This window comes from Plectropomus leopardus, chromosome 15 (assembly GCF_026936395.1).
Source record: "Plectropomus leopardus strain MGB_pleo_1.0 chromosome 15, ASM2693639v1, whole genome shotgun sequence".
NCBI classification, from domain to species: Eukaryota; Metazoa; Chordata; class Actinopteri; order Perciformes; family Serranidae; genus Plectropomus; species Plectropomus leopardus.
Genome location: NC_142190.1, coordinates 27447981 through 27462517, shown reverse-complemented (window position 1 = coordinate 27462517; position 14537 = coordinate 27447981). Strand labels below are relative to the sequence as shown.

General features: G+C 37.5%; 1 protein-coding gene across 1 annotated transcript; it reads right to left on the bottom strand.

The window, feature by feature from the left end:
* Positions 1–2473: 2473 nt before the first annotated feature.
* On the bottom strand, positions 2474–14450 carry LOC121952706 (glycine receptor subunit alpha-2). The gene is made up of 10 exons (XM_042499514.2): positions 13804–14450; positions 12985–13112; positions 12158–12225; positions 9152–9375; positions 7906–7988; positions 6906–7043; positions 6593–6807; positions 4344–4502; positions 3673–3768; positions 2474–3565 (listed from the first exon to the last, which is right to left on the bottom strand). The coding sequence occupies exons 1-10, from the start codon at positions 13860–13862 to the stop codon at positions 3293–3295; spliced, it is 1443 nt and encodes a 480-aa protein (XP_042355448.1). The 5' UTR covers positions 13863–14450; the 3' UTR covers positions 2474–3292.
* Between the last annotated feature and the right edge of the window lie 87 nt (positions 14451–14537).

Here is a 14537-nt window from a genome sequence, read left to right as displayed (position 1 = left end):
GAAATCACCTCTGATTTAACATGTGGATCTGGATTTAATTGCCTGTGTGTGACAAGTCAAACAAGAGTAAATGCATAGCCTTCTGAAAGACTTAAAGACTTTTGTCTGGATTAAAACATGTAACTCACACTGAGTGATAGCCATAGTTTAGGCTGACATTTAGTTGGGCCTATCAATTAAACTCCCTGCTCCAAAATGGAAAAAAAAAGACACAGAGAGAATTATAATATTAGATGTTGCACATTTAGATCTGGTGCAAGTTATTAATAATTGTAGAAAATTAGTGGTTTGTTTGCTAGTTAATACACACCACCACCACACCATACATATAAATACTAATGGATACTCACATTGAGCTGTGCTGTATTATGTGGCCTGTATGTGGCAGAGTGCAACATGCTCACATAGGCTATGAAAGAGCCAACAGCGCCCTCTTATGGCTACAGATACAAATGGTCAGGTTTGGCATACAGTACCATACATGAGATGCACTGCAAGTTGATTAATCCATTTTTTAGTCAAAAAGAAAAAAGGTGCTGTATAAATATAGCCTAATAAACTGTCTTGAGCCTTTGGTATGGGCTATGTTCTGGTTACTTGATTCAAAGACCGTGTGACTGATGATTGAGGATAAGCCTACTGTAACAGAATACTTTTTTAAAATAAAGATGTATTTTTCAAGATATGCAAAATCATGTCTTTGCAGTGATGTATGTATCTCCTCCAACAACTATATACATATAAAGCTCACCCAAAAAAAAAGTCTTTTTTTTTGTCAATGTGTTTTAACTCTTGAAACCTGGATCGACATCACTTTTCTTTCGCTTCATTCAGGTGCCTTTCACAAATATTTCAACCTTCAAACCTTTTTCCCATTGGGAAAAACAAGCAACTTAAAAAATGTCCCATAAGTTGCAAGAAATTAATAGTATTTTTTAAAGCACTTTTTTTCAGGTAATTTCCTTGTTTATGTGTTTTGTTTTGTTTTGTTTTGTTTTGTTTTTACTTACTTACATGTTTTTTTTTGTTGGGTTTTTTTTTTGGGTGGGTGGGTGAGTGGGGACGGCAGGTAAGATGTCTGAAAATTCTTCAAAAGTTTATTTCCAGTTTCCTCCTCATCATTTTTTGGCTGCTATTTAGAAAAAAATACCATTTATCTTCCATGCAGACTCATAGTGGTAAATTGTTGCCCTTCTCCTCCTACTGTATGTATGTGACGGCTACCTTTTAAATTAAATATTAATATGACATCTCAATGTCTTATAACAAGATTTATTTTTAAAATGAAATGAGGTCTCAAGAGATGATCCCAGTCTCGAGTCATGTACACATAAAAGCTAAGCTTTAACTACATTTAAAAACCAATACAGTAATTAAGTTATTCATTGTAATGCTTTGGTTTTTAACATGCTCTTAAGAGCATGTTAAAAACCAAAGCATTACAAAAAAACAAAATTTCTTACACAACATATAGGTTAAAATGAACAGAGGGCATCTGGTCACTCACGTGGTAGCTCACCTGGTAGAGTGGGCGCTCCATGTACAGAGACTTTGTCCTCACCGCAGCAGCTGCAGGTTTGCTCCATGTCATCCCCTCTCTCCTCCCCTTTCACGCTAAAGCAGTCCTATCTATAATAAAGGCATAAGCCAAAAGAAAAAAAATCATTAAAATCAAGACACAATTTAGACACATCATCATATGAAAGAAAGGTTACACAGTGATGCATTCAGTATTTCAAATTAAAACGCTTCTTTATTTTATATCGACCAACAAATAATGTCAGGGATACATTTGTTTCTAAAGAAAAAATACACAAAGATAATTTATTTCCCTGTGTGTGACTTAGTTGGGCTTTGTTAAACACCAGTACACCACCACCCAGTGTGCAAGCCTCAGAAGAACTTGTAATACTTGTAATATGTTTTGACAAGTGTTCTCATGCATTCTTGATAATGTAAATTTCTGGCCAGTATGCAGGTTTGAAACTGAAGACGTAACCTGATGAAAAAATTAATAATGTGTGTGCCATGCTGTTATATCAATATATAATAGTGACATCTAAAAATATCTGAACAATCTTCACTCTTTAGCTATTAAATACCTTAATTTAAATTTTAAATACATTAATATTTAAGAAAAGGATTATTTAATTATTTATTATAGGCTTCCTATTGGAGGACTTGAAATGTTAACAGATGAATATTATGTTATGATAAAATAGTCATGCCATTAAAAAACAGCATTAAATTCCAGATTTCTGCAGTTACAAAGAAACATTTAAAAGCCCATAAAGGTGAGAAACACAGCAGAATCGCCAGTGTTTCACAGTGTAATTCCTGCTTGTTGTGATATGTTTTATATCAGACCTGTGGCTCTGGACAGTTGACCGCTGAACCAGTAAAATTGCAGTAAAAAATGTTGGCCTGCGTTGGATGTGCTGCAATGAAACTACAGATATTTTTTTTTTAAAAAAAAAAGTGTGACTAAATACACTTAAAGGTCCAGAGTGTAGGAGTTAGGAGGATGTATTGGCAGAAATGGAATATAATATAATAAGTATGTTTTCTTTAGTGTAAAATCACCTAATGCTGGACAAGCGACCCATCTCTGATGAGCCATACAGCATTGGAGAAACACTCATTTGTAACATGAAACTGCTTTATTCACAGTTTTTACCAATTTAAATCACTGTGTCAATTTGTTTTGGAGAGGAGGACCCTTCTGAAAATTCGGCCCCTGGTATAAACCTCCTGAATGTCTGGATCAGAGAAAAAAGGTGAGCACACATTAGCAGGTGCTGGGCGAACGGATTGTTTCCAACGAGCCGCAGAGTGTTGGAAAACACTGAATTGTAACATCAAACCGCTTTAATCTGTTTATACTGGCTTAAATCACCTTGTTTCGGGAAAAAAACTCTCGAACAATTAAAACTGAAGTAATTCTAACATGAGAAATTTCAGCTGGTTGCAATTTTAAACCATTACCACTAGATGCCACTTAATCCCTCTGAATCTTACAAACTGGACCTTTAAGATGCTGACAGTACACATGTACTGTACACTGTAATGTATAAATTAACAGTTCTGAGACAAAGTGCATTTCTTTGGAAGTATTAAAAATTTAAAGAAACAGATGGACTTTTCCATGTCTTGGAATGTCCCAGTGACACTGGACATGCAGTCACAGCACACTTTTCCTGACTCCGCTGAGAACTCTCAGCCTGTAAATGTTTCAGTGAAGAGAGTAGAATTAAAGTAATCCAGTTTCTTATGGTCCTAAGTCAATGTGTTGTCACAGCGTGGCTAGAAGGTCTTCATGTCGTAGAACTTTAAAGGTCAGCCAGTAGAGGACGTTAAACATGAGGAAGCTCATGGGGAAAACAGCTCGGGCGATGGTGTCAATCCTTTTCGCCCGATCCACAAAGCGTCTGCGAATGTCATAGAAACCTAAACCAGGAGGTAAATCAGCAAAAACCGGCGTTGCATCCATTTCTGGTGCAGTTCCTGCTGCCAGGGTGAGTCCATAACTCTGGAAGAGTAAACCCTGCTGAGCCAGCTCCTCCTCCTGGGAAAAAAAAAGAAACAGAACAGGATAACCACCTGCTCCAAGTGAGAATCATACTGACGCCACTGATTGGCTGGTGTGAAACTAAACAAGGTGACAGTACATACCCGGGCACATGCACTGCACTGCTGGACTACGTTCCCATGAGGAGCGTTGTTGCCTGACATGTTTTTTCCTTTCACCTTGCTGTCACCACTTCCCGGCTGATGGGGGAAGAAAAAGCAGCACATGAATTGAATCATCAAACAGAATGCATGATCCGATAGTCACATGAAACAACTCCTGTGTGCTGCGTGTCTTTCAAACCTCATTAACAAGCAGTCATCATCTGCTCTTTACAAAGTGAATACAAGTCTGACATTAATGTCAAATGGACTCGGAAATGAAGTCAGAGCAAATTTCGGCGGCGTTTCATAATCCCAACAAATGAATAAGCACAAAGGACTCGAGCAGATGTTTTGTGTATTGTGTTATAAATGTTACAAGGTATTAATGAGTCCTGCAGCTGCTGTCACACTGATTCATTTAAGAAATATTTTATATTTAAAAGGTGCTTTGGCCTATTTTGTCTCCACTGTTTTTCTTCTCCACATGAGGCAGCACGATGTTGAGAGCAGCGGAATAAGGTGATGGCTTGAATTAATTACAGGTCAGTGCTGTCTGCATTTCCTCGGCTGGAGTGCAACATGCAGCTGAGTTGTGTAGCCTGTGCATAGCTGGGCGCAGGGAATAGCAGGTGACAGCCGCCCGAGGGGCTGAGTGGGTGGGTTGCACTCACAGCTCTCTGCCGCTGTTGCTCTTTGAGCTTCTTCCTCAGTCTGAAGAACTCCTTGTGCTGGCGTGAAACAAAATTAACGGCTGCGTACTCCAACAGGGCAGCAAACACGAAGAGAAGACACACCGCCATCCAGATGTCTATGGCTTTCACGTAAGACACCTGCGAAACCGTGAAAAATCAAATCAGTGAAGTCACTCTTAACATCAGTGTTCACGCCATGTTAAGCAGTGACATGAAAGACACAAGATCATGACTCTACATCAAGAGTTACATGTTAGATTACTTTATGCATAGTGGAGGAAGTTTAACTACTAAATTTAACAAAACTTCACTGTAGACAGTCTCCACTACTAGTTAGATTTAAAATAAAAGTACAAAAACATTAGCAACAAAATGTACTTAAAGGTCCAGAGTGAAGCTTTTATTGATATCTAGTGGTGAGGTTGCAGATTGCAACCAACTGAAAGTTCTCCCATGTGCCAATTATATAAAGGCCCAGACACACCCAACTGATATCAGAGAACTAGTGTCGATGAAAGCCTTCTGCTGTGTTGCCTCATGTCACCGTGAAGCGGCCAAAAAGTTGCACTCGAATTTTATTTGGAACCAGTGTCTGGTTTGTCCATGCTGGGCTACTGTAGAAGCAACATGGCAGACTCCACGGAGGAGGACGAGCCCTGTATGTAAATATAAACGGCTCATTCTCAGGTAACAAAAACACTGTTTTTTAAAAATGATTTTTCATTTTAGGTGATTACACTATAATTAAAATATTATACGCCATTTCTAACAATATATCCACTTCAAAGTATCAGAAGTAAAACACTCATGCAGATTGTCAGTGTGACTATTTCTTAGGGGATCATTGTTATTGATACATGTATAATGATGCAAAATCTATAATAGTAATAAGCCTAATCCATAATAATACAGTAATGTATATACAATAATAGCTAAACACTCAGAAAAGGGTTATTCTGCAAAACCAGTGCTTTTATTTTGATAAGTGTAGTTCTGAGAATAATCCGTACTTTTAAATCTATTATGAGAGTATTATTTACATTCATGGTATTACAACTTTTATTTAAGACGACAATTCTATGTTCTTTTTTTCAGTACTGCATTTTAACCATGTCTGCAGTCCTTTCTATTTCAATTTTTGGGGCATTAAAGGGCCTGTCATGGCTCAGTGCGTCATGAATAAAATTTGGAATCGAATTGACTGGAATGAATAGTTATGCACCTGCGTTCAGAAACTGTAATGGCTCAATTTAAAGTTGTTCCCCTGCCCAATCAGAAAAGCCAGCCCTGGGTGCTGCAAATGTCCTTGAAGTTCTGTCTGGACCTATGCCACACACAGGGACACTGGGGACATGTCCCCAGCGCTTACTAATCACTTTTTGAACTTTTTTGAAATGTTCTGAAAAATATCTTCCTGGTAAAGAGAGTTTCATTTGTACAATAAGGAAATATACAATGCAATGTAAAAAATAGAAGAAACAAATGTGCGTTGTCCAGAAGTAAGCAAAAAATCCCACCTGGCCTGCTGATTCTAAAATTTTGCTGTGAACATGAGAACACATGTCACACGGGCCAGGAGTTCATAAATTACTTAAAATTAATAATGTGTCATTGCCATGAATAGATGCCACATGCACATTTGAAGAGGTTATTTTCCCAAAACAAAAGAGTTATGAAGACTAAATCATTCTCGCCCGTGTGTTGACTCAGCAGGGATAACATAAATATTTGAAAGCAACAGAGAATGCCTGAAAGCCTCACTGCATAATTCTCCATTATATTTTTGAGCAGTCACCTGCCGCCTGAATTTTTTTTTGTTTTTCTTTACATAAATAAAGTAATCTCCAACAAAAGATGGTGCATAAAACTACCAGAATACAGTAAATAAAATATCTGATGCCCGAAATTTCCTGGGTGAAGACCCTCGGACCCCTGCCGTTTCTAAACTAGATAATGACATCGGCTCAATCCCCCCTCATTACATTGCCTAAAATTTCATATTTTGAAGCCTGTTTGAAAAATAAAATTTTGCTAATGAAATAGCTTTTCTTAACTTTTGCTTTAGATTAGTACCATTGCTGCTCCAAATAACAATAAACAAAATTTCAAAATCAGAAAAGCTCAATGCACACATTCAATGCAACAACGATTTTTCCCCTGAAATCATCCCACAATTCAGAACAAACTGCATTTTCTACTTATAAATGTCACAAACCAAACTGTCCCACCTTTGGCAGCGACGCCCTGGAGCCCGAGCTCTGCGTCGTCATGGTGAGCACTGTAGTGATCCCCAGTCCCACTCTGGCCGGAGCTGCGTCCATATTGATCCAGAATGACACCCAGGACAGGATGACAGTGAGCAGGCTCGGTATGTACATCTGGATCAGGTAGTAGCCCATCTGACGCTCCAGGTGGAATTTGACCTCAATGCAGGTGAATTTACCTAACCACAGGAGGAGATACAGGTGCAAACTGATAGTCTTATTAGAAGTTGATCAATAGTATCTGTCGAGGATGGTGGCTGGCAGGTGTGTCATGTACCTGTGTTGTAGTGCTTGGTGCAATAGCCGAGGCCTTTCTCCTCTTTGAGCACGAACTGAGGGAGCATCAGATCATCGGCCACCTGCACCGCTCCCACATCCAGCCATTCGAAAATAAGATCATTCATGGTGTAGCCAACTAGAAGAGACATAGAGAAGGTATACAATACGTAATGACAATCTGTCAATCTGTATTAAAACCAAACTTATCATAAAAACAAACAAACATCAGGTTGATGATTACTGCCTTCAGTGTCAGAAACAATCTTTGGGAAAAATTTAATTGGTGTGTACTTAAGTTTTTAGTTTGGCCTGTGGCCCATTAACTAACATGGAGGGGTGGGCTTTATGACCTATACTACAGATAGACACCAGGGGGCGATCTAGATTGAAAAGTTACACTTTGGGGGAGCTGTAATGTCATTCATCTTTATATACAGTCTATGGCTTTAATTTACCATATTTGTCTTCACTACTAATGCCTACTTTTAATTACTAACATTGCAGTGTCTTACATTTCTGTTTATAGTTCACTTTAAAAGATAAATATACCTACCCCTTACAACACAACAGAGTGACACCACACATGTAAAAACACATCCATACTTTGTTAAAGAAATTGTGCCTCCAAAAGTAAATGGTACAAAAGCAAGTATAAAGTGCAACCAAAATGAAAGTGCTAGAAATTAAAATGAATAAGCCTGTGTGAACAAACGTTTTAACAGTTGCATTAGTTTATTTGTGTGTAAAATCAGTCAGGCTAGACACTACTCTGGCACATCACTTCCTCTTAGGCCCATGCCAACGCAGGCCACGCCCTAGATATGCCCCTGTCCACAGGCTGTTATGGGTAACCAAGAAAGTCAGGAAAAGTTTCCGCTTTTAAATTCCATTACAATCTCTTCAGGTATTGGCAAAAAAAAAAGAAAGAATTAATACCAATAAAAAGTTACATATAGAACCTTTAATGTTTTCAAGCCTGATTTTAAAGATGAACTCACAGCTTTCGAGCTGCATCGTACACGTCTGGCTGTCCATGGGGAAGTTTTTCAGATCCATGGGACAGGAGAGGGTAAGAGTCAGCCTGGAAAACAGAGACAGAAACACCATAATGGTACCCTCATGGTGTGTCAAAAAAAAAAGGGTGACACCCTTACACTCCAACCCATGAGTGGATACCCAACCAGCCCACAGCACTAAACCTCCAGCCATCTTTGCTCATGTGTCACTCAAACACTTTCTGCACACTCACCCTACGTTAAGGGTCACATCAAGCAGCCTTTCTGACACCTGTCCTCCTTTCCATCTTTCTACTTGGCTGCGCCCCACACAAACCTGCACAAAGGACTGACAGCTGCTGAGTGACAACATGTCAGACCATAAGGAGAGCTTGATGTAAAATGGGCCAAGAACACAGCAGCACAATTGGTCAAAATAGAAGAGTGTTCCCTCACCGTACAAGACATGTAGATATAGAAAAAGAACATCCTATTCCTCAGTTGAAGTGTTGGCAAGGACTGACGTCTAATACATCAGTTTCTGTTGCTGCCTGTGCTCTTTTTGTTCAGGCATGTTGTCTTTCATTGCTCATTTTAAAGGAGCCCTCTTCTCTTTATTGCAGCAAGGACAAAGTTAAGAGTCTCCCATAAATGAGCAATTCTGTGGAGAGGAGGAAAGCAAGTGATCCTGATTCAGTGTCATCTAGCTGAACCGGTCTAGCTATATGAGTAAGTAAATGAGGGCATACATATATTTAACGAATATATACATTTTTTTACAGTTTCAAATTTTATGATTAAAGTTGCCAAGTGGCAGTCTAGTTAGTTTGGGGATTACTTTTAAGGTTCAGTAACCAGGGAGGCAGCTGATCATTGAGTTCATGTTTATCAGAATCGCTAATAGAGCTTTAAACATCGCTTCATGTTTCTTATATTCTAATGAAAACCATCACGCTACGATTCACCGCTGCTTTAGTGCCACATTACTGACCTGATTCTGTTTTCGCCTGCAGTTATTATTCACAGTGGGTGCTGGACAGTACAAAGACAACTGAGCTGAACTGGAGTGAAACAAACATGTTGTTGGAACATATACTTAGTGCTTTAAACATCTCACAGAGCTGGAAATATATATTCAGTGTGCAACTTGACAAATCATGGAAGTGAATTTGTATTATGATAGAAGTAAATCCCTGTGTATTATTCAACCAGATCAGCAAATAAAAAATTAAAAAAGAAATCAGATCACCTGATGCTATAGAGGACGTTTCCATTCTGGAATATCCGTAACAGTTTGTTGTCAGTCGTGACCTCGTGAAAGTTTGCTCCCTTTTCATTTGCAAAGAACAGGTCAGGTTTCCATATGGAGTCCAACATTGAGGGGTCCAGATCGAGGGAGTCATCAGGATACTCCTTATATGCCAGTCGAGGGTCATTCCACTGCTGTCGCAGAAATACATTGAGCCGGTAGTCCTAAAGTTGGGAATAAGTAAGAATTAGTATTAAAATAGCAATTCTATAATACTATACTTAATAAATGTTTGAAGGAAAATTACAGCCGCATGTGGGAATTATGAAATTCAAGTCATAGTAGAATCATATTAAAGGTTTTAAGCTTGTAGCTAAGGAAGCTATGAGAGGTCAGCATAATGCAATTTTTTAAAACAAAACAAACAAACAAAAAAAAACAACACATGCAAACAGCAAAACACAAGCAGATAAAGAAAAAAAAATCTTCATCCATTTTACATCAGGTTTAGCATATAGAAAACAAGCAGCAAAAAGAGAAAACATAACCAAATACAGAAACGTGCTGTTAGGGGACACTACAAAGTGAAGCGCACATCTAAAATTAACTTAGTATCTGTCTTTTGTTCATTTTTAGCCAGCAAATTAAAAAAAAAATCTGAAGAAATAGCCTGAACACAATTAATTGTAAAATACGATAACATTATGTTAGCTGTCTATAACATTAATAATTATTTTAAGAGGCTGTAATAGGGGACCTTCAAGTTAAACTATCAGTATGTTTTTGCTGACATGTCTAACAAAATGTATAACTTTTTTATCAGTTAAAGAAAAGTAAAGCGAACAAGAAAACAAAACCAAAATAATGCAGATACCCATTCTGTCATTACAGAAAGGGCAGGTATACTTTTTTTGTATAAAACCATTGCAGAAAAAAAACCAAAGCTGGTCACTCCATGTGCACTGTAAAAAAAAGTTTGTTTCAACTCAAAAAAGTTACAGTTCAGAGAATTTTGGGGATTGATTCAATGTGTATTCTTAAATTCAGTCAACTTAAAATTTGAAGGCAGCATGTACACTAACTTTTTAAAGTAAAAATAAAAATTAAAAAAAGTTTATTTTTACAAAAGCCCCCTGAGGGAGTCAGGGCCATTTTACTGGATTTCTTAAAGGGCCAAGACAATTCTATGGGCAGGACTGGTTTCACAATTAATTGTTTGAATTTTGTCAGATTGTTTAAATTGGCTGGCTAATAAGCACTAATGGCTAACAAGATATCTGCACTAACACCTGAATAATGCACAATAAAAAAGACAGTACAACTACATTTTAGCAAAATTTCCAATAGCATTGATGGATGCATCACTTTTTAGTTTCCCCTGGAAACAGTTTCTCTTACATGCTACTTGCAGCATGCTTCTTTATTTAGTATGTTTTCTGTATTTGGACCTACAGTATGTTTTGTTGAATTAGTGAAGATGTTTTCTTAATCTAATCAGTTTTTTTACTATTTGCATTTGTTCCCTTCAATTGCAGTGTGTTGAGCTCTCAAGGCCACCATACATAAGACAAATTCTGTTTTGCATATGTCTATGCATCTAATTATGGTGTCATTTTAATAAACTGCGTGATAGGGCAAAGATCACGTGAACAACATTAGGTCACAAACAAGAGATAAATGAACCTGCTGCGTCTCTCAGCAGGCAAAGAACACTGTGCACATGCAAACTGTGTGTGAGCAAAAATAAATAAATAAACACTGACAAACAGAGCTGAGTGCCCATAACCTGAACAACAGAAAACTCCACTTACAATTTTGTCATTTAAAATTTGATGGCTGTCCCAAGAGGTATTTTAGAAAAAGCATTAGTCTTCCTAACTTTTAACTTGAGTACATTAAAAAAAAAAAACAGCATCGTTCCAAAACAATCTCCATGGGCCTCATGAATAGAGGATTCCCTTTTTTTGACAGATAGAGAGATGAGAAAATCATAGCTGACATCATGTAATGAGGTTACAAGATGGTGTTTACAGTCATCAATTAGTCATAATCAAATGACAGTGTGTTTAAGCATCACGAAACAGGCTCCAAATGGCCTCTCCAAACAGACGGAGAAGAGCCAAAAACACGTCCGATGAATAAAAGAGACAGATTCTTAAGCATCAACCAGCTCTGTTTGGCGTTTGGCAGAACATCAAACCAGCTGAAGCCTTTTTAAGTACAGATAACATCTCTAAATAAAATATAAAATATTGACAGCTTTAGTTACTGTTTTATTTCCAGATTCTTGATTATATCTTTACAAAATGTAATCATTGAATACATCTCTAAATAAAATCTAAATTATTGTACTTTTTGACAGCTTTAGTTGCTATTTTCTTTCAAGATTCACAATATTGTTGATTATATCAGTAAAAATGTGATCAATGAATACATGAGGATACATTGTATTGTTATAGAAAGGGCTACCCAGCAGTGTATAATGTAGATATAATAATCCCTTTTTTTACCTGCTGCAACTCTAAAGTGATGCTTACACATGGATGCATAGATAATTCAAATTTCATTATATAGTATTGTTGTCTGATATGGGCCATTTTTCACAATGACTACTTGTACTTTTGGTACTTTAACTATATTCTGATAAACACTTACGTATATATTTGTTTGTATTGAAGTAAAGTTTTGAGTATTTCTACACTGTCACTTCTTTCACCACTTTTGAAATGTGATACTTAACTACTGTGACAAGAATCTGTGGCACGCTGACTATATCAACCTGTCAAAAAAGACTCGAATGACACTGATATTGGAAAATGATAAAACTATAAAAGCAACTATTAAAGACCTTTTTTTTCTTAACACTGTATGAAGATAGTAGTCTAAATTTGATACCCAACAATCAGATGATAAAAGCAGATAATCACATGCTTATCTGCTGTTTTTGTCACCATGAAATTATCCAAATAAAGTGTGACAACAAAGGATTATAAAGAAAGTTCTCACCATAGTAGTTTCAGTGATGGATCCGAAGCTGTTGATGAAGATGTTGCAGGTGACATTAACAGGAGGACCTGACAGAAGCAGATTGTCATTACACATTAGTCACACTGCTTTCTTAAATACCACCGATGATGTTTTCTGAAGAGGCTGCATGAAGTATTGAAGAGCAGAGCGTTCCGGCAAAATAACATCTGCTTGCTCTCCGAAAAATCTGCCACGTTGTGTCCTGATAAATAGACTTATCCAAGATAACTGTTGTCATTTTCAGTACCCTCCCATTACTGTAGTCCATCTGTCCCCCACTGAAACTGTAAATATTTTAGGAACTCATTTCCTACGAGGCAATAATTTATTGATTCTCCTTTAGTTACATTAGTGTATTTATAGATAATCAGCCGGGATTTACCCAACATGCACTGACAAGGATGTGGAGCAAGTATGAAATATATATGAAATGCGACCCCAGAGACTGAGGGGGAAGTGTGTCAGGGAGAATCTGCTGGCTTCACTCACTACAGATCAAGATTGGACTGAAATGGGCCTGTGGGGTATCACACAAGGGCAAGTGCACATTTCTGACAAATCTCAAAGAGAAGTGTACGTAAAAAATATCATAACCTAAGGCTGTGGGTCAGTAGAAAAACAGTTCAGCAAATGACACAAAAACCTAACTTCTGTGTGAAACCATGACAGCCTGCAGGACCGCTTACTCCAGACCCATCTGTGAGTGATTTGTGCTACTTCACCGCCCAGATTGTTATGCAGAGTTCCCCCTACTCACACCTGCCCTGACAGAGGAGGTCCTCCCACTGCACACCATACCGTGTTACCTTTGAAGTTGGGTCGGATGCGAGCGTCATAGCCAGATGTGCGTCCCATCAGTTTGTCCAGAAAGTCAGATGGAGAGGGGGCTTTCGCTGCTCTGCTCGGGAGCTTCATCTCCTTACAGAGCACAGACCTGCCGAGTGACAGGAAAAACAAACTCTGGGTGAACTGATATTTACTTCACTTAATATTTAAAGAAAACATTCACCATAAATAACTATATTTCACAGTTTCTAGCTGTGATAAATGCTGGGATTTTGTTGCTTTTCAAGAAAACATTGCTTTAAAAGCCACTTGTGGATTTGGGGGTTCTGAAGTTATGTAAAATAAATACAAAATACAACCATTTAAGGTTTAATGTCCTCCCCTAAGATAAAGAAGCATAACACCCTCCCCAGTCTTGAAGAATTAACCTAAATTCCTCCCCCATTTTGTACCACCCCCTCATAAATAACGAACAGTCCCTACATTTTTATTTTTAACGTCTTTATACAAAGATCCAGTTCGAACAGTTAAATATTAGGAGCTAAAATCAACCTCAAGCTTCCGTTTTCTTTATTTCAGTATTATACTGCATATTACAACTGTTGTTTAATTATAGATTAGACATTTACAGTAAGACTCTTTGGAGAACAGAAACGTCTCAAAGAAGCACAAATATCTGTTGTATTACACTGTCAGTGTTGAAAGGCTGTAAATACACTTATTACACTGTCAAACACATGCATTTACATTACAATGGCTAACCAAACAGCAACTTACAGATCAATCTTCCTAGTAAGTTTAGGAAGACTGATATACTGCTTCTTAAAATCTTCACTTACCTGCCTTGCAGAAAAATGACAGATGAAGCCCAAACCATACACAACATGTGCATTAGCATTCTTAATTAGCAGAAACTGCAGATATAAAAGCGACAGAGAGAGAAACTGAAAAAGAAAAAAGAAAGGAAAAGGAGCAGAGATGCAGGGAACTTGTTGTTGCTCTTGCAGCCTGCCTGTGTGTTCTGAACTCAGCTGAGCTTCCCTCCCCTCTCTGCAGGTGTAAAATACAGGAAGCTGCTGCTGTATTATTCAAACTGCCCGTGTTTGTGTGGATGACTTGAAGCTTTATCTCTTTTTCATGGCCATATGCATGTTCAAGAAATTACTGCAAGAATATTTAAAGAGACAGGAGCATTTTCAGAGCAGAGTGGCTAGTGTTGCTCTTCATCGCAGCATTAGATTACGAGAAATATTTATTTTATTGCTAAAAAAAAATAAACTTAAATTTAAAATAATAAAAAAATAAAACCTATTAAAGCTTTTTTTTAAATTATTCACCAATTTAATAAAAATGTTTAACATGTCTTGTTTTACACTTGGTCAAAGATTGCTGGGCAGTCCAAGAGATTATTAACCCCAAATCCAAAAACATGAAAGAATTTAGAGAATCAATTCAACAGCTCTCTCCCTATGCCATAAATGAAGTTTTTTTTTTCCCTCCAAATGAAAATATTTACACAAGTTTAAATGACATATCTTTGACAACAGCTCCTTACTTTGTCACATCGTGGTAA